This window comes from Hippoglossus hippoglossus, chromosome 21, assembly GCF_009819705.1.
Source record: "Hippoglossus hippoglossus isolate fHipHip1 chromosome 21, fHipHip1.pri, whole genome shotgun sequence".
Lineage (NCBI taxonomy): Eukaryota > Metazoa > Chordata > Actinopteri > Pleuronectiformes > Pleuronectidae > Hippoglossus > Hippoglossus hippoglossus.
The window spans coordinates 13,740,242-13,760,380 of NC_047171.1; the positions used below are offsets into that span (position 1 = coordinate 13,740,242).

The 20,139-nt window shown below is 41.3% G+C and overlaps 1 protein-coding gene across 2 annotated transcripts in view; it reads left to right on the forward strand.

Moving 5' to 3' along the window:
* The window catches only part of osbpl6 (oxysterol binding protein-like 6), a 38,670-nt gene that overhangs the window by 5,648 nt on the left and 12,883 nt on the right, over window positions 1–20,139 (forward strand). Inside the window, exons 2-11 of one of the 2 annotated variants that reach the window (XM_034573881.1) lie at window positions 3,557–3,807; window positions 11,629–11,751; window positions 12,146–12,199; window positions 12,738–12,851; window positions 12,939–13,109; window positions 15,519–15,663; window positions 15,843–15,946; window positions 16,480–16,572; window positions 17,943–18,111; window positions 18,798–18,928. In XM_034573881.1, coding sequence (XP_034429772.1) covers window positions 3,661–3,807; window positions 11,629–11,751; window positions 12,146–12,199; window positions 12,738–12,851; window positions 12,939–13,109; window positions 15,519–15,663; window positions 15,843–15,946; window positions 16,480–16,572; window positions 17,943–18,111; window positions 18,798–18,928 — 1,251 coding nt within the window. In that variant the 5' untranslated portion in view covers window positions 3,557–3,660. The remainder of the gene's footprint in view (window positions 1–3,556; window positions 3,808–11,628; window positions 11,752–12,145; window positions 12,200–12,737; window positions 12,852–12,938; window positions 13,110–15,518; window positions 15,664–15,842; window positions 15,947–16,479; window positions 16,573–17,942; window positions 18,112–18,797; window positions 18,929–20,139) is intronic. The other variant, XM_034573882.1, reaches the window with a different exon arrangement.

A 20,139-nucleotide genomic window follows, 5' to 3' on the forward strand; every position in this document is an offset into this window, starting at 1 on the left:
ACAGAGGTTTGTCAAATTTTTCAGAAAGTGGCAGGTTTACTCTGTGGAAGTTTACGTCGGTTTACACTACAGATCACATAAGTTGCATGTAGATTGGTTTGGTTTAGTTGTTTTGATTCTATTTACAGTGTCACAACATAAGAATTGCATTATAAGGGAAGTAATATGTTCTGCAAAACTGAAAGGTTGTAATTTCAATAGCCATACTTGTAAGTTGTCAGCCCCACTTTTACTTACAGCAGCTTTATGTCTGTTTTAGTATCTTTCTGTCATTTTCATCTGTTGTTGTTACCTGTTTATGTTTTTAAATGTACAGTAAAAATGTCGCAGTAAATTTGAGCTCACATAGTACAGGAAATCTCCTGCAGTCAGAGGTTAACAGTGTGGTTAAAACAGGAGGTTTACCCTGAAAGTACTCCTCGCTCGTGCTTCCTTATTAGGTCAAGGAGTGGGGATGCATTAAATAGGCTAAGTGGCACACACTATCTGAACGGACTTAGCACATAGTCTCGCAGTAGCTTAGCTCCTCATAGGCTTAAGACGGGGCGGGGACGGGGATGTTGTCAAAGGATCTGAAATATAGATGATTTAGTGTGTGTGAGTATACTGCACCATCGCATGTGAACTTGCCTACTGCTGGAATGTGCAGAGCTGCTCAGTGGAGTTTCCCAGGCCTGTGAGGGAGCCTATATCGCAAACGTGTAGTTGAAACCACAGGAGGCTCCAGAGTCGTATACAATGCACGTGAACAGAAACAGTCTGTGGTGAGATGTCGAAACTCTGCACTGCTGTACAGTTTTATGTTCCAGTATCATATTGTGTCCTGACCTGAGACCTGATGTCTGATTTGCTGACCATAACTGGGACTACAACTAATGATTAATTACCTCCGCCAGTTTTCACCCTGTCCACTTGTTTGTCAGAAAAATATCAGATTAATGAAGCAGCTCCACGATCAATCATGCATGGAAGAAGCATTGTTTTAACTGATGCTGCATTTCATGTTGGGAAAAGCAGTATTTTCAGTCTTTTTGTCATTACTCTGCGATTCAGGCTCACATTCACACTTATGGTCATTTTAAAGTCTGCAATTAACATAACCCCAATCTGCATGTCTTTGGAATGTGGGAGGAAGCAAGAGTACCTTAGAAAACATAGACACACAGAGAACATGCAAACGTCCAAACCAGAATCGTTGAACAATTGATAAGTTTATTGACATAAATCAAAACAAAATGTTTGATCAAATGTTTTAAGTGATATTTTCAATTAGAAATTTGAAACGTACCCTGTTTACAGCATCTTAATTGTGATCATTTGCTGCTGTTTTGTCTCATATGATACTAAACTAAATATTTTTAGACTCAAAAACAAAAGCAGTTGGATGAAGTAACCTAGACTTGGGCTTTTGGACATTTTGACGAGAATTTTATCATCTTTTCTGACAATTTATATTGCTGATTAATAAATAAAATAAACTAGAATGTCACTTGATAGAGCAGATACCTCCATCAAGGCCCAACAGTCCCCTTAAATTATATCAAACCTAGTTTCACATACTCACAGTTCCCTAAATAGGTCAGATGTCTTTCTCATCAAGATGCGTGAAAAACTCCCTGAGAAAATGGTGAAAATGTCCAAAAAATGCTCCATCTAGCAATGTTAAAGAAAATGAACCATGAATGTCTCGCACCATGTGTTGATTACATCCACATTATTCATATCTGTTTCCCAACTCGTGTGTAAATTCTGCATCCTCTGAATCTTGGAGGTATTCAATTAGAAATAGAAGTATTCTGTTATTTGTGCTCGTACGGGTCCACTAGCATCCTCATCATCTCACCAAGCGTCTCAGAGTAACAGAGTTTGTTTATCTGTTTGTTTCCTACGCTCTTGGCATTGATGTATGTTTTATCAGTGCTGGGAGCTCCTGAGAGCTCAGTTCTTCTGCAGGAAGTGTTATTGGTGTCAGCGTCGAGCAACACGGTGCCGTCACTAATGATGAGGAAGAGCTCTCCAAGTTACTGCCTCAACATCGGCTTTACCAGACATTTAATATCTAGTATGTTTATTTAAAGTATGACTCTATACCAGAGGATATTATTGTCATCCTCAATGTTTTGTATAAGTTTTCATATATATATTCTGCTATCCTCACTTATTACCGTCATTATCTTAGTGGTAATCAGATGTTTAAGGATTTATGTCACATAAGCAGTTCTTTGGGACGATCTCCATCTTCCGCAGTGAAGGCAGTGACACTCAACAGTCATGAATTTACCACATTTCTCTAATTGTACAAAGATCTACTGTTTTCCGTTAAGCCGAAGTAAATGGGTGGACACAGTTAGAGGCTCAGGTCAATATAGGTTATGGACTGCGTTTTTATAGTGCTTTTCTTGTCTTAACAGGCAATCACATGGGTGGAGCGAGTCGTCCGCTAACCAGAGGGTTTGTGGTTCAATCCTTTGTGGCTCCAGTCTACATTCTGAAGTGTCTTTGAGCAAGATACCGAGCCCCAAATTGCGCCGTGTAAAGCTGTGTGTGTGTGTGTAAATGGATGAATAGATGAGTTGTAGTGAAAAGTGCTTTGAGTGGTTGATAATCGCTATAGAACTGCAGGCCATTACCATTTACTCAAAGTGTTATTCACTACCAGTCACATTCAAACACGCATTCACCCAGCGTTTTAAATGTCATGCTTTTGTATCACACGTCATTCCCATTCTGACGAAACAGCTGTTCAAGGACACTTAGGCATTCGGACTGGAGGAGCCAGGGATGGAACCACTGACTCTCTGTTTAGTGGACGACGTGCTCTACCTCAGGAGCCACGGCCACTTAGAGATTAGAGATGGCAGGGCTGTAACAATTGGTCGGTTATTTGAGGTATTGATCGACAAAAATAACTGGAAACTATTTTGAATATCAACTTATGGTTTCGGCAGTTAAATAAGCAACTATCGTAAAAACGTGCCATAATTTCTCAGGTTTCAGCTTCTCAAACAGGATTATTTCTTGCTCAGATCTTAGTAAAGTGAATATCTCTGGGTTTTGAACCACTGGACAGAAGAAAAACTTAGAAGACGTCACTGTGGGCTCATGAAAGTTGTGATCGTGGAATTTTTCCAATATTTCTGACATTTCATTTATCAATAATCAACATTATTAGGTTCAGTTTGGGTTTGAAATCATTTGGTGCATACCTCTGCTAAATGCAGTGTGTTGAGTAATCCTGAGTGGCAGCAACCGCACAGCCACCATATTGAAAGGCTTATTCAGAAATGCATGTGTAATGAAAAGAATCTTAAACCCCCCCCATGCTTCAAAGAAAAGCTCCAGGTGTCTGAGCATCTGTGAGTCAGGTGGACTCACTGAAACTGGTTCTGAAAGTACAGGAGACGCCCACACACTCGTTTCTAATGGGGACAAAGTGGCGTTTGACCAGTGACAGTGTGGCTCAGTGTTTGGTGTAAACAACAGAACTGCGATAGACTGAGGAAGTGATAATTTTTTGCCTAAATATAAATTCCTTTGTTATATCTTTGTTTTTCAGATGAACAGTGAGCAGTGAGAGTGAGGACGTGTCAGACGATGCTCCTGATCTGCTGGGCCCAGTGCTGAGGGAGATCCACAGAGCCAAACTGGTCGGTGCCCACCATGTCTTACCACCAACACTACCAGCGTGGCCCCCACGGCCGCACCATGAGCTCTGAGGATAGGAGCGCCACGCCGGTCAACAAGTCCTGCACGCCAGTTCACAAGAGCGCCTCCTCCTCTTCTTCTTCCCAGCGCGACAGCCGGCAGGTAATTTTCAGGCCGCGCGAGGAGACGTTTTCCATCAGGAAAAAACTGTAAAACAACATCAAAGCAGAAAATGGCTCTGAACAAGAGAATACAAAGATGGTTTTGGTTGGTTAGGAAGAACCCAGTCTGGTTCTGACATGTTAACCACATAACAGAGAAGCTCAGTGTACTTTTTAACCAACACATCCCCCAATCAGCGATTTAAAAACTTTAAAAGGATTTACAAGAAATCATAAAGAAAAAGGGGTTTTAAAATATGTATTTACATATTTTAAAACCCCTTTTTTCTGTGGAGAGCGGCATTTTGAATGAAGTAGCCGAGGTAATATAAGTAGGAGTGAACAATATTTTGAGGCAGGCAGATAGAAAGGAAATCATGAAGATATTTATTCAGCAGACTAAGTGTGTTAAACAGTAATGGCCATTGTGATGTGACGACCAAGACAGTTTGAAAAAAACTAAACCAGCTTTAAAATATCAGCTTTCATTTCCCATCTGAACGAGAACCATGTGAACTAGACGGTTTAATCTCTTTGTTCCCTAAACACGTCTTTAAATGAAACCATCAGAATAATTTAAAGGGCAGGGGAACGGAAATATATTTTCACCAGAAAATGGAAGTACAGTACATATAAGTACATATACTGTATATTTACAGTACTGAGTAAATATACAGTACTGTCATGATGTGGGTGAAAGTAAACACAGAACCACTGATTGATTTGGTTCACTGACAATTTCTGTAAATTTCAAACAGTGCAACTCTATCCTCATGTTGACAAACACAAAGAGCAATATTACCTCCACCAATGACGTAATGTTTTCACCCCTGCTTGTTTGTTGGTTGGTTTCTGTGAGTGAAATTTGGCGCAGCTTGATTGAATGTAAGGGGACTGTTGGGACTTGGTGGAGGGATGTGCTCTCACCGTGCCACTCTAGTTTCGTTCTTAATTTTACCGTTAATGGAAAGCAAGGACAAATATTGGCAGATGGATGGGAAGGTTCAGATTTCGGCTACAGCAGCCGCACCGTGTAGAACAGCACCGAACACAATCGTGCAGCAACAATCGATGTGGCAGAAATGTGCAATTTTGAAATTAGCCAGGAGCATTTGCTTTGACCGTGTTTAGTAGAATCCGTCAAGTGTTTCTGTATTTACGATTCAGAGATGATTCTGTGAAAATGTCCATTGAAAGAAAACAAAAAACTAACCGTCATCTCTGAAAGACGTTATCGACTGATTGGGTGACTAAGAGAGAGCATTCCTAAATCCCTGGTTAGTAAGTAAAAACCTGGCAGAGACATGGTAAACAATAAGATGAGCTCTTATTTCACGGTTCACGGGACAAGTATTTAAAGTTAACTCCCACAGAAAGCCACCTGAAGCCCCCCCGGTCCTCCTTACCTCACCAAGCTGCTGCTGTGTCACTGTGGCCGCACAGAAACTGGACACCGAAAACTGCATTCTCTGACATCACAGCTTTTCCGTCGGCCCCGGGTCATGAATATTTCATGAGGCACAGGCGGAGGCTTGGTGCTCCACTGAACATGTGGCACGCTCTGGTATGCCGTGTGGGAGCCCAGCTTGTGTCCGCGGGAGACGGCTCTCCGAGGAGAAAAGGGAGCTGGTCTTAAGAAACGGGGACAGTTTGAAAAGCGTAGTCAAAGCCTGCTGCTTGATCAGGACGACAGTTAACCGCACAGACAGACGCTTCGGTTCATTGTTCCCTTCCTTAATGTCGCCTACCTCCTTTTGATAACAAGGCCCTCAGGGGTAAAAGGGTTCGACCTTTTCATTTTCTGACGCTTCTTAATCTTGCAGCCAAGTTAATCTCAAAGCACCTATTAGCACTTTTTTTCGTATTCATCCCTTTTCGTTCGGTTAATGATGTCAGGTACTTGCCAAAGACGTAGCTGCAGAGATAGCAACCAATTAAGTGTTTGACCGGTAGATTCCCTTAGTTTTATGCACCTGCTCGGCCAATACCTCCAGATAAGTCAACGCCGAATAGAGGGAATCAGCAGAAAGACCAGAATGTAATTGGGAGTTCGTTCTTGATCTTTGCAGCTGTTTGGTTTCACGGTTTGAAGTGGTTGTGTCTGTGGATGATACAGACAAGTTATTTAGTATAACAGAGGCAGGTGTATCATTCAAAAACAGTTCCTGAAACCTCATTGTTTTGTAGTGATTGTGGAAGATGATGTGGGAAGGAGATTCATATTCCTACATTGTATATTCTGTCAGCGAGTATATTTCTAAGAGACACTGACTTTAAAATAAGTGAAAGTGTCTGTAGTCGATATAATGTGATGTATTTCTGAGTGAAATTGAGTATGTATGGCATAGGGTGTAGCTAGGATTCCTCAGATTTCATTAGATCGCTCCAAACTGGATGTTATTCTATGTCGACAAAACAGTCTCACCAAAAGCTCCTTTTAGTGTCTGTTCTGGAGCTTTTGATTGTATGACATGTTTTTCCTGTACATGTGTGGTCTAACCCAGTTGACATCAAATTTCCATTTTACTTTGCACTTAAGGTAATTCTCACCCATTACGAGTCACACTATAACCATGACTGCAGATACATTTTTGAACGGATATTTCCCCCCGTTTTCAAAAAATCTCCGTCCACACAACCTTTGTTTTAAGAAATATCTCCATCCAGACGAGATCACAAAAACTACTACAAACACGCAACCAAGCATGCCGGGCCAGTAGGTGGCAATAAAGTGTACATCAACGATCCGTCAAATTAGGACACTGTCAGCATGCTCAGTGACCTTATTCTACTTTGGTGGTAAAAACTGAAAAACCAGCACAAGCACTTTTACATGTACACACAGAAACTGGATTTTTTTTTTTTAAATCAACACTTTGCAAGGCGATTGTGAAAATCTGCATTTAAGTGACGTTAAACAGCATTTGTGTGGCCCGAACACAGAGGAAAAGTTTGTTTAGCAAAATACCTGCATTAGGCTTGAATTGTGTGGGTGGTCTCCATGCAGAGATAAGTTTCTTTGAACTCAATTCACATTATGCAAAGTTATGCATAACTCTTAGTTGTGTATTATGGCAGCATTATGCTGCGTCACTGTCTGTGAGTTTCCAGTGTAAAGAACACACAGCACAGTGCATCAGTCCTGAGGGATAACCTGAGGAAGCACAGCAGACGCTGAGAAAGACCTGAGCTGGCTTTGGCTGAGCCTCAGTTTTTGAGGAAAAATGAGAATGTGGCATTTTGTCGGGGGGGAAAGCCTTAATGAGATCCAGCCCCCATTTTCAAATCAATACGTGTCACTTTCTCCTCTGCTGTTCACTCTGGAGACCCACATGAGAGCAATTAGAGGCACAACCTGCAGTCAGCACATGCACACACACTCACAGACACACAGTTTGTAGATCAAGACATTGCATGATGATTCAAGATGTTTCTACAAATATCCACTTGTTATTTCATGCTTGGGTGTGACATTTTGGCTGAGATATAGTACGAGGGATACATCAGTGGTAAGTATTTGTGAAATATCTCTTTGATAAATGCGAGTAGTGAAATCGGTGATGTGATTATCGGTTGCTATAAGACGATATATTGGCTGTTTTCAGGGTCTCGACACAACATATATGTTACTATAGATATGAACTTTTGCAGCCGGTCTGCCATATTCACGTCAGTGCACGTGAGTCTCTCCCTGTAAACATGAAACGTGATTAGACACGACAGATCCATTTTAGCAGTAGCTTCTCTGTACACAGGTTAATTTATTCTCTTCTGCCTCTGGCTGTGTGTTTATGGGCAACTTTCACGGGGCTTCACGACGCTCATAGATTGTGTTTAGTCAACATCGTGCTGCGGGTGGGGCCGATGAAAGGTTTGTTGGGGTCAGGGATACTGGTGCCAGTGCGACATCTGGAGGCAGAGAATATCGTATATAACCTTTAACTTGTCATCCGTGTGGCAGCCCCCCGTCCCACTCTAAGATATACTGATGAGCCAACTAGACACTGGCTCAGCAGAGTCAGGTTGAAATATCAATAGTTCCTGAAACCTCATTGTTTTGTAGTGATTGTGGAAGATGATGTGAGAAGGAGTTTTATATTCTTACACTGTATATTCTATAAGCACTCAGGACATATCCTACTCTATGATGAATGTGTTTTGTATTGTGTTTTGTATAGAACAAATTAGTGTGCTCCTAATATATCATGCACTGTTGCTTTTGTATACAGTTAAGTCCCCTATAAAACTCTTTAATGGTTGCTCTTGGATGGTGTTTTCAGAACCGTTAAAAAGTCATCATGGGCTTTTATATGTTTGTATGCTTTATGTTTGTGTCATGGTTTTTATTGCTGATTTCCATCTTTAGAAGACGTAGTACCAGACATTCTAATTTATCCCTGATATCGACATCACAAGTTGATTGTTCCATTATCTTGAGATCACAATATCTCGCTTATGATATTGTTAATTATTATCAGTTAGTCTGCTGGATATTTTCTAGATTATTCAATTAATAATTTGGAATATTAAAAGTAAAAAAATTTGAAAAAACACCTCTGATTATATCTTGTGCTTATCTGTCTAAAAGCGGATTATAATAAATCTGCAATTAAATAAAGAAAGAAAAGCAGCAAATAATAATAATAATAATAATTATAAGAATAGTTACAGATACATTTTCTGATTAATTTTCATTCAATAATCATGAATTTAAAAGAAATTTGAATAGTCATTATCACATGTAAACAACCTTTTATCCAACAATCTCTAGCAACCAAGCTGTTGTTTCTCTGAGATAAGTGAAAACGAGCTTGTTATTATCCCAGAGATAATTAACAAGGTAATTAACTTGCTAACTAAAGATAATGGGAGAAAATAAACCGACTGCAAATACGACTATGTTCTTCTGTAGCCATCCTCTGTGAACTGTGACTGGATGTTGTTCAATGTAACAAGGACATTTTCTAGCCTTTTGTATTTTGTGTGTTTAATGATTGTGTAACTCCAATGAAAACGTAACGGACTTTGTTTATTTCACTACGCATCATTATATCTCTCTGGGGTCTAAGTACAAAAAGCATTAAGGATGTGGTTGAGTTGGCCAGAGTCAGTCCTGTTACTCTACTTGTACATCAGTGTCTATGGGAGATGAAGGATGTGCCGGACACACTCGTCGTCAGAAGTCGTCTGTTGTACTGATATTTATAGAGCTGATTTAGCCCTTAAGTGTCTCCGTGGAGTGTTTGTCCTTCCTCTTACTCAGGTAGACCTTAACTGTAAGAGTTTGATTCATGGCAGCATTAAAAGGTCTCTTGTGCTACACTGCTGAGTGTCGCTGCAGGTGGTGGATCCCGTAACACTTGGCCTATGAAACCCACACAGGTACAGGTTGACTGTTTAATTTAGTTGATGATCAGGATGAAACAAATCCTTTCGCTGTTCAGTGTCTTTTCTTCATGCCCCCACGCCGGCGACTGCCAGTGGCCAGAGGCATTATGTATTCAGGTTGTCTGTCCGTCCAACTGTCCAAACATGAAAGCTCAAGAACACCTTGAGGGAATATCTTCACATTTTGTACAAACATTTGCTTGCTCTGATTAGAATTTGTCTGCCTTGAAGGAATTTCTTTAACTTTTGACCAGTTGTCACTTGGAATCAAAGATGAACTGATTAGATTTCAGTGGTTAAAGGTCACGGTGTCCTAATATGAGTCCGGGAAAGAAAAAATGTTGTAGATTGAAACTGCACTGGTTGGCAGAGGCATACAACCACCGGCAATTCTAGTTTAATATACTGACATCTCATTAATACTGACAACTGACTGAGATTCTTCCCGGGGAAAAAGCCTTCAGTAAATCAAGTTAATCTTATCTCCATATCAAACAAACAGGCTCAACACAAGAGCGGATTGTTTATAGCTGAGTGTGCCACAAGATCCTTCATTATGGAAGGAAGCTCAATGAGAAGGACCCGCTCATTCAGCTTTAAATTATTCTGCATCGAGATCAATGAATGTGAGCAGAGTGCAGGAAATCACTTTGGCTCACTTCCATTCTGTTTCCAGGGTCAGATAACAAAAGCACATTCTCTGACTGTAGCAATAAACTCCATATATACCCACATTTGTTATATACTTAGATTTTTACTATATACATGGAACCAGAGGCTTTGTGGACTGTTCCACATGAGCAATCAGTGGATTCGTATTGTTGATTAGTTCAGAGCTTAAAACGATACAGAGGAAATTGATTGATTTGGAATATTTGCCGCACGAGCCGTTCTTTATTTAGTGCAGAATTGATTTATCAATTTAGAGCCAGTTAAAGTCTGTAATGCTTCAGATAAGACGCAGGAAGTCTGCCTGGAGGGTTGCTGCCTGTTTGAGAGGCTGCTCATCATCTTAAAGGTTGTTATGAAAAGTGTTGAAGTATTGATCATTTCACAGGCAACTTTTTACAGTTGAGTTTTTCAAATGGCAAAGACCTAATCGCTCTGAGTATAATGAGCAGCCCGCTGGCTTTTTACGATATGATTGCTCTGAACTGTGAGGTACTCTTTGTTAATGAAGTTGATCTCCTCTTCCCTATAGTTGCTCCGGGCCACTGAGAGGAGGGGCTGCCGTCGGCGGCGGAGAAACTCGACCTTATAACCAGACAGATCCATTTGCGTGCTCATTAGATTAAACAAACTGTTGTCTCCTTTTGTTAAATGTCCTGCGAACCAAGGCCGGGTGTCGTCATGCTGTCTTAAAGATTGCAGCGTCACATGGAGCAGTGAATAGACAGGCTGTTGCTTGTTTTGGCAGAGCAGCTTGCGCATGTTAATTTGTAGATTTTGCCTTAAAGGCTGCGCTCTCTAATGATTCAAGTATAAAATTACAAATCTACAACATTACTTGCAAATGAATAGTGATTCTGATGTACCCAGCCTCCCTGGGAGGATAGACGGATGATACAAAACTTCCCAAAATCAAATAGGGTGAAACCAATCCCATCTGACATTGGGCAAGAGTCGTGGTACAGCCTAAACAGGTTGCCAGCGTATCGCAGGACAGATTACTGTAGCTGTGTTCAGACATGAATTCTGGATAATCAGGACATATGGTTCAAGACGTTATCTGGACTTTGCCTTTTTCATATGAACAATGCAGAAGGAGATTGTCTGGTTCAGATGTGTTCACAACACTAAATAACTAAAACAGTTTTTTAAAACAATTTCTTTATTTCCTTTTAGAAACAAATGGAACACTCATAACAATAAACAAGCATAAATACAATAAAATAAACATTAGGGAGAAAATAAAATAGATACAAATAAAATAATTAAAAATAAAAAGAGCTAAAGAGATCATTTACCTAGTAGGGATAATTTTTTTTGAATTAAAGATTACATTACATTACATTACATATCATTTAGATGACGCTTTTATCCAAAGCGGCAAGAACAACAGGACTTTCTTCCATCACCCATTATTTGGTGATGTGGAGGTGGGGGGCAGGGTCAGACAGGGTCAGGTAGGGGCCTTACCTGACCTTGCCGTCCCTCTGCTCCAGAGGTGTCACTTTGATTTACAGGCCCACGAGAAGCAGGAAGAGCACAGACAGGAGAAACTAATGGAGTGAAAATGCTGAGAGAGCAGGTGGAATGTGAATGGGGCAGTATTTCTTTAAATGTGTATCCCTGTTGTTTTCCTCTATCTGTCAGACTGTCTGCATGACAGCAGTTTTTTTTTATACAGCAGGCGTATTCCCTGTATTCTTAATCTTTTGGCGTTGTAAGTGAATTAGTTCTGACACAGCGCTGTACGTCTTTCCGTTTCTAGGAGGCCGACAGCTGGGAAATCATCGAAGGGTTGAAAATCGGTCAGAGCAACGTCCAGAGGCCAGATAAACACGAGGGTTTCATGTTGAAGAAGCGGAAATGGCCCCTGAAAGGCTGGCACAAGGTAAGATACACAGGAAAAGCTCATGGAAACAAAACAGACGTTCGTTCCCTGAATGTTAAACAGTTTGTTTTCCAGTGAAGTGATGTTACTGGTAAGAAGTTCCCCCTTTTCCTCCACCTCGCTTCACCCTCGATGGGCCTCTCTTCCACAAGCTTAGTGGAATTTTGCCACCGTCAGCATCGGCTTCACTGTTGTTTTCTCAAAACACGTGAATACTGGTGGAAACCTGTTCTTGTTGTGACCATATTTGAACCCACAACATGAATGTCCTACAGACACAGTGGACCAATTTGTATTCAACCTACAATCTGAACAGGTCCATTGTGTCCTATATTGAATGTTCGCCCTTCCTCTTATTTAACAACCTTTTTTTCTGTGCTCATTTTCTCTGCAGCGGTTTTTTGTTCTGGACAATGGTATCCTGAAGTACTCAAAATCCCCCATTGATGTAAGTAATCCTGACTATAACCCACAGGCACACGCAGGGCAGGCTGGCCTGACATCAGCTCGGCTTAGCAATGACTCAGCAGAAACATCTGCAGCATGGACCATGATATTCAGTTGGTTTCAGGACACAATGTCGCTTAAATGATAAAATGTGAATACCTTGAAGAAGCTAAAGAAAACCTAGACACCGTCTTGCACCCATTGGTAATCTTATTTGTGTGTTTTCCTCAAATCATATTTTATGAGCTACTTAACAATATTCCCATATTCCTTCAGGCCAGAGTCTTGCACGTCCATTTTTACAAATTTGCAACAGCCTGCACACGCTCCGTACTGGACCCAACCCGTTGACCACAATTATCTCCAAGTCAAATCCGGATCCGCCCGCACCCATTCACATATGTCCCAGGACTCAACCTGTCACCCGTGATTAAACACAGTCGCTCACATCAAATGGGTTCTGGCCTCCTCAGCCTCCTGTTTTGGTGAGTTTTGTTAGAAAAGTAAACTGAAAACTATTTGTCTTTCACTTATCTCAGATCCAGAGAGGCAAACTTCATGGCAGCATCGATGTCGGCCTCTCCGTCATGTCGATCAAAAAACGGGCCCGTCGCATCGACCTGGACACCGAGGAGCATATCTATCACCTGAAGGTAACACTGATGAGAGGAGTCAACACTGTCACTTCAGGGTCAGCGAATGACAGAGATTAACACTCTCCTCCGCCTGCTCCTCTTTAGGTCAAATCTCAAGAAATCTTTGATGTCTGGTTTTCCAAGTTGCGTCATCACAGACTCTACAGACAGAATGAGATTGTGCGATCTCCCCGAGACGCCACCATTCGAACATTTCCGCCCCCAGCTGCCATGGAGTCTCCCCAACCTGCCGCGAGCGTGGTCAATGAAGCAAAGGTGAGTCCTTAAAGCCCCCGATACTATCTTAACTGTTCTTACCCACCTGTCAGCGGCCCAATGGGCGGCTGTGGCTGAGGGGTAGAGCGGTCGTCCTCCAACCAGAAGGTCGGCGGTTTGATCCTCAGTCCCCATCTGCATGCCGAAGTGTCCTTGGGCAAGATACTGAACCACCTAAATGGCCCCTCGTAGATGTTGAATGCACTAATTGTAAGTCGCTTTGGATAAAAGTGTCCGCCAAATGACATGTGATGATGTGAAGCGGAAACAGAACAAGCTCCCCATCCGTCTTCATGTCTCTCCTCCATAGTCAGACTGACTGGGACAAATCTTTCTGGGCTGTCAAACGGCTGTTGGACCTCCAAAACACTTAATTAATCAGCACAGCTTTTCTCTTAAGTCAGGTGTATGAGCATGACCGCTTCCTGGTGCTGATTGGTTGTAATAATATTGTGTGGCTCAGTCCCTGCCACAGCCAGAGCTGTGTAGATTCTTTGGTCTGGGCAGCTAGTGGGCCGTGAGGAGTTATTAACTGAATCCTACAAAAAGTGCATTGAATTAGAATCACATTCTCTACCTTTAACAGTCAAGTCAGTGTTTTTCATACCTCTCCTGTATTTCAGGCATAAAATGAGTTTCTGGCTGTGCTCCGAGCAGAGTCCAATTACTTATTCAAGAGGGGTATGTCATGGGGAATGAGAGATCGCCTTACTCTATTTTTTTTTTTTAACTAGGATAGTCTACCAAAATATCATCCAGAAGAGAGGAAGTAAAATTCACTCTATGCTCAGACAAGATTGTGTCTGTTTGTTGTTCTTCCCGGTGTGGAAGCCACTGTTCTACCAGGGGTGATTTTAGCACTTGTTTTTGTTTCCATGCCTCAGATCTGTCCACTGTGGCTAATTATCAGACTAATGAATGTGAACATGTAGACAGACATCTGCCTGATGCAGTAAAGCAGACTGGACAGGTAATTGTATCCAGATCATTAGAAAAACAAAAAGGCTTGTTGGTCTAGACTGTTTCCAGTTCAGTCTGAATCTCTAGTCCTTGGCAACGTGGCTGATTTGCTAACGCGGGTTCTCCTGGGAGTGACACTCCGTGCTTCAAACAGGCCATTAGAGGTGATCACATGGATGTGGAGTCACAGAAGCTGCCGCCTGATGAGCTCTCTCAGAAAAAAAAAGATTAAATGAAAGTCACAAACACACAAATTGATTGTTACGTCAGAGACATAGGAGGAAGATATTCAAGATCTGCTGCACAAACCAAGGAAAGCTTCTACTGGTTAACTGACCTGTTCAAGGACAAATCACATAAAGAATCTTTACAGATTTGCTCTAAAATGAGTGTAATTATGTAATTTATCAAACAAAAATGCTAAATATTTGATTCTTTTGGGTTCTCAAATATGAGCATTTGCTTCATTTAACGAGTGACTGTGTGTGTGTGTGTGTGTGTGTGTGTGTGTGTGTGTGTGTGTGTGTGTGTGTGTGTGTGTGTGTGTGTGTGTGTGTGTGTGTTATAGATGAAGAACAGAGGAAACAGTGTGGTAAAGAGATGTATTTCACAAACTAGTTTACTTACCACTAGTCTGACTCAGCACCACTGTCTGCTCAGCTGTGACGTGCACTAGACAGATGTGCTGCAGACATCGCTGACTGAGAGAATTATAAACAATGAAGTCGGAGGGCGCTCTACCGGACAAACTACGTGATGATAGCACTTTTAAATTACCTTAAGCGTCTTTTATTGTATTATGCTATGTAAAGAAAAGTTTTCATATATTAATACATATCAGTCAACACATACACTGATACCAATGTGTCTGTGATAGGCCAATATCATCAGATCACTGATATTTGGTCTGGCTCTACTTTTCTCTTCATTTTATCATTTTACATGCTGCAAATCGACATTGTTTTTGGGACTGTATCTGTTTGTATCTGACTGTTTGTGCTTTGACTGACAGATTTACTCAATGAGCATCACCTCCTCTATAATACACTGTCAAAAACGCTGCTGAAAACCGGCAACTAACCTGAACTCTGATTATGTTGCATCTCAGAAATCTTGTTTGGTTATTGACTGATTTGGCTTCTGTGGCCCAGTAGGTAGAACAGGTTTTCGGTTACCAGGAGGTCAGTGGTTCAATCCCCTTTTTCCTAAAGTGTACTTTGGCAAGATACTGAACCCCAAATTGTCCCTGGCGGCTGGGCTGGCAGTGTGTGACTAAGGTGTGATAGAGAATGTGCTGCAAGTTGATTCATTATTTGTGTGAATGGCAAAACTGCACTGAAAAGCTTTTGGTCATAAAGTCTAGAAAAGCGCTGTGTAAATACAGACCATTCACCATTTACATTAATTCCACACATTGTTGATTCTGTGTCTGCTCCTGTATCACCACAGCAGGCCAAGCCGGGCAGCCTGCCTTGGCAGCCGGTGGCCACCAGCAACAACAGCAATAGCAACCTGCCTGCCTCCTACAGTAACGGCCAGAGCAAGGTGGTTGCTTGGCTGCAGGAATCAGAGGAGATGGACAAGTGTGCAGAGGGTGAGAGCAAGATCCTGTTTTAATGCTGGCAACAAATCAGATTTGACAAAGGAGTGGATTAGATCAAGCCTGAGGCCTTTACGATAAGTCCGTCGAAAAAACCCTCAGAGGAGGATTGATCACCATTTCATGACATGCAACACTGAATGTGTCTGTGTGGGTGTGAATTTCATTTTCAGAGCTCGCTCGATGCCACTCGAACCTGACCGAGCTGAGCCGGTTACTGCAGAGCCTGGAGATTCTGCAAAGGACTCAGTCAGCACCCAACTTCACAGATATGCAGGTAAACCCACACACTCACTCTCACACACACACACACACACACACACACACACAAACAACAAAGAGTAGGCGAAGCAATCTCATTTAGCAGTTTCTTTCAATACTGTATTGTGGACACTGTGTGTGTGTGTGTGTGTGTGTGTGTGTGTGTGTGTGTGTGTGTGTGTGTGTGTGTGTGTGTGTGTGCGTGTGTGTGTGTGTGTGTGTGTGTGTTGCTCAGAAGCCCATTTATACTCAGTTAATGACTTAGATGTGTCGTTCTAAGAAAAGCTACTAACTTTAAAACCTCAGGCTTCATTACCTGAAGACTGGATTCAGTTGTGCTCACTGAACAGCTACCTGCTTCTATTTAATTTATATTTTTTGGCTGAAATGCATCTTTTAACACCACACTTTGCATTCGCCTCTTAATTTTAGTTTGCTGCCCATTTGTGGGAGTGTTGTCCTTTTTTTGTGTGTAAAGATTGCTTTCTTTGTGATGTGTTTGTCCTATTAACCGCACTTTGCATATTTTGCTCCATGTGTGCCACAAAGTCCAATTGTGTAGAATTGTCAAAGAAAGAAAAGCGCTTGAACAGAAGATGGAGAACAAAAAGTGTCGGCAAAGACGCAAAATTCCAGCTTCAGGTACCTCTCTTCAGATTTCTGCTCCGTCTCTATTATGTACAGACCATAGACTATATAATAATAAAACTATATAAAGATGGACAACGGGTCTCCACTTCCAAAAAAAACACTACAGAAATGAAGCCAAAATTCTCCACATATGAACGCTGCATGAAAGATTTTCATGTCATTTGGAGCCAGAGTAGTAGTAGTAGTAGTAGTAGTAGTAGTAGTAGTAGTAGTAGTAGTAGTAGTAGTGATCTTAAAGTGGAGCTGCAGTATCAAGTTCCCACCACTACTCTTCAACAAAATTAATTTGAAGTGTAGTACTTCTACTTTTTAGTTTGGTCCGTGTCCCATCTATTTACATGAAGGATACCGGGTAAATGACCTATACTGCAGCCTGCCACCAGGTGGCGATCAATAGGCTTTGGCTTCACCCTTGGGAGCTGTCGACCATCTTTATATAAAATCTATTTGTACAGACACAAACACACAGACAGGATTTTGATCATAAGAGGGTTTTATTATGCATTAATGAATGAGTCAGGGCACAGAAATCTGATCTTTAACAACTGATCAATTATTTATGGAATCTTTCCAGGACAAACGGCAAAGATTCACAACATTAAGCTGCTCGAATGTGAAAATCTGCAGCTTCTCTCTGTTTAACTATCATTTAAGATTTAATGTGTTTGAGTTTGAAGAATCTGAACAACAGAATACTTAGTCAAGACAACGACAGCTAAACTGCATTCATTGCAAATTGTGCCTCGTTGAAGAAGATGCTTTTAATGTTTTTTTTGTGCTTTTGTTCTTTTTTGTTGTTTAATCACTCTGCTCTACAACTGACACTTATCTTTGCTAATTCACCCTTATTTTGCTTAATATATTAATCTGTGCTTCTAAATATGCTTAAATTTACACCAGAGCCCGAGTGATTTAGATTTTTGTGTAGTGATGCTGATGCCGATATATAAAAAATGGAAAATAAAAATAAAACCAAATGTACAGAGCTTGAATTAGTAAAATGTTTGTTATTGTGAAATATAAACATAGATGTTCATCTTTTCTGTAAAAGACTAATATCGTTAAATTTGTAATGGCCAATCAATCGGTCAGGCTCTATTTCACAATGGTTTTTATCCGACCTCCACAGTGAAGGGAGATTTAAATCATTCTTTTTCCTGAACATATTAGTGATGAATAAAGCCTCTTTAGTAGTTCACTATATACATTTCTTCAACTACAACAAGCCATTCAAAGACAACCAGACATGCTGTTTGGCCGGTGGTTTGCCCTGTTCTGGCTCTCAGTCACACACCACATGACCATTTGTGAGCCTTGTGCTGGATTGACAGTGGTTCTCTCTGGTCTTCATTTCCCTCCAGGTCCCTCTGTCTACCAGCATGTCCCCTGTCCGCCTCCACTCATCCAATCCCAACCTGTGCGCTGAGCTGGTGGACTTTCAGCCCCCTGTCTCCCGGCTGACAGACAGCGTCGAGTGTGCCAGCGACTACATTAAACTTCAGGAGGAATTCTGCACCATCGCACAGAAAGGTAAGCAGGCAGTGTACATGGCTGCAGCACCAGAGTGGTTATCAGGTGAGAGACGTCGCAAAAAATGTACGTCATCTTAAAGGTTTATTCTGGTTTACGACAATCTAGATCTTTTATTCGCAGAGGCCTTCTGTTGGTTATGATAATGTACCTCCAAATTTATACAAATCTGCACATTAGATAAACATCGTTGGAGGATAAAATAAATACGAACAGTACATTTTTTAACCAACACCTGTCACAGACGACTTGTTGGTTCAACGCTGACCCTCCATACTGTCAGTAGTGATGTGCAAAGAGTGTAATTGTGCAGAGAGGGAGGACATTTTGGGTGAATAGTGCACAAAGTTCACAGAAATGCCGACTTGTTTAAAACCTGTATGATGATCTGAAAACGTGACTTTCAACAGTTAGACTCACAGCATGATTCACACAACATCATCTTAGCAAAACTCAAGAGTGGAGTGCATTTAAAGGCAATCAAGACAAGTTAAATAAAAGAAAAAAAAACACTCTCTTTTTTTGAAGACTGTGAAAGTTACAGGAAATATATGTAGAAATATGTACACGGAAACTGCACTGGTTGGCGGAGACACACAGGCGCAGTGTGGTAATTCTAGTTAGGATTGTCTCTGTGTAAGGATGCAGAGGATATACATCTTTCCTTTTGCTCTATCCCTGTACAGTCCACTCTCTGTTGAAGTCGGCCTTCAACACTGTGGCCATAGAGAAAGAGAAGATCAAACAGATCCTGTCTGACCAGGAGCAGCCGGATCAGTCGACGCAGATCAACTCTCTCAGGAAGTCTCTGTCACAGGTAATGAGCCGTGTTTACCCCCCGATTACTCTTCAGTAAATCTGAACCTTTGTCCCACTTAAGCCCCTTTCAGACATGAACTTAGGAAAATGTCCCAAAAATTGGGTAGAGCCTGCAGGAGGCGGGACATGGCGTATAAATTCAGCTGCAGAAATCTGTGTTTTTGTTTACATCACATCGACACTGGTGTCTGCCCTTATCACCAATCTCTTGACTCTACCTTTATCTTTCAAAGTCGACATCTTCGTCTGCAGCTTCTACTTGTACAGCACCTTTCTGCCATGAGATATTTGTGTTCTTCTAGTTTTGCGTCTGTACCGTGATAGAAAAGCCCACTCCCCTGCTGCTCTTACGATGCTTACGATTTTCCTGCTGTACTCTCACATGAGCTCACTCTGACATTTTCCAAACATTTCACCAGGGAACTGGCAAGAAAAGTTCCGGAGAATGGAGCAACTCGAACATTTGCATAATTCTAGAAGAATGTCCGGGATTTAATCCATGTCTGAAAGCATTAATACAGCATTTGGTTACTTTATATTTATATGCTCTGGTGCCTTTTTATCATCGCATTACTCAAGAAATTACTGCAGTAATTTGAGCAATGTCTCTTTGGTGTCTTTAAAAACAAATCTTTGTAGTTGTCATGTTTTAAGATACGCTCATGACGACAGGCTGTCAGATAAAACACACAAGCTGCAGTTTATTCCGAGCAGTCAAGACAATCATAATTTAAAATGATGATGAGAGCAGTGGTAAGTGAGTCGAGAAAGCCCAATCATTTTTTCCCCATATTAATTGGTGACAGAGAGAAATGTAAACTCCAGTTCATTAGCTCTGCTCCTCAGGGCCGCTTCTCAACCCCACTGATTTAATTGGCCTGGAGCTCTGCTAACAGTTGACATCATTTCAGTGAAATGTTTCTGCTGCTTTATCTCTTCTTTGTGCCTAATTGGATGCTTGTGTGACAATGTTGGCAAAGGCAGGAAGACAGGTTTTTTATGACAAAGTTTATGGTCAGGAGCTGAGGTTGTTGTAGCTGCAGCCGCTGATGTGACCTATTTTAATCCCTGCAGGGAGGTAGTGAGGGATGTTGTCTTCCTTTTGAATTTCTTTATTTAACACATACAAACGTACTTGAACCGATTAGTTTGGTCTGTTAGTGGCAACAGAAACAAGCTCTTAAGACAACTTGTTGACATAAATCACCT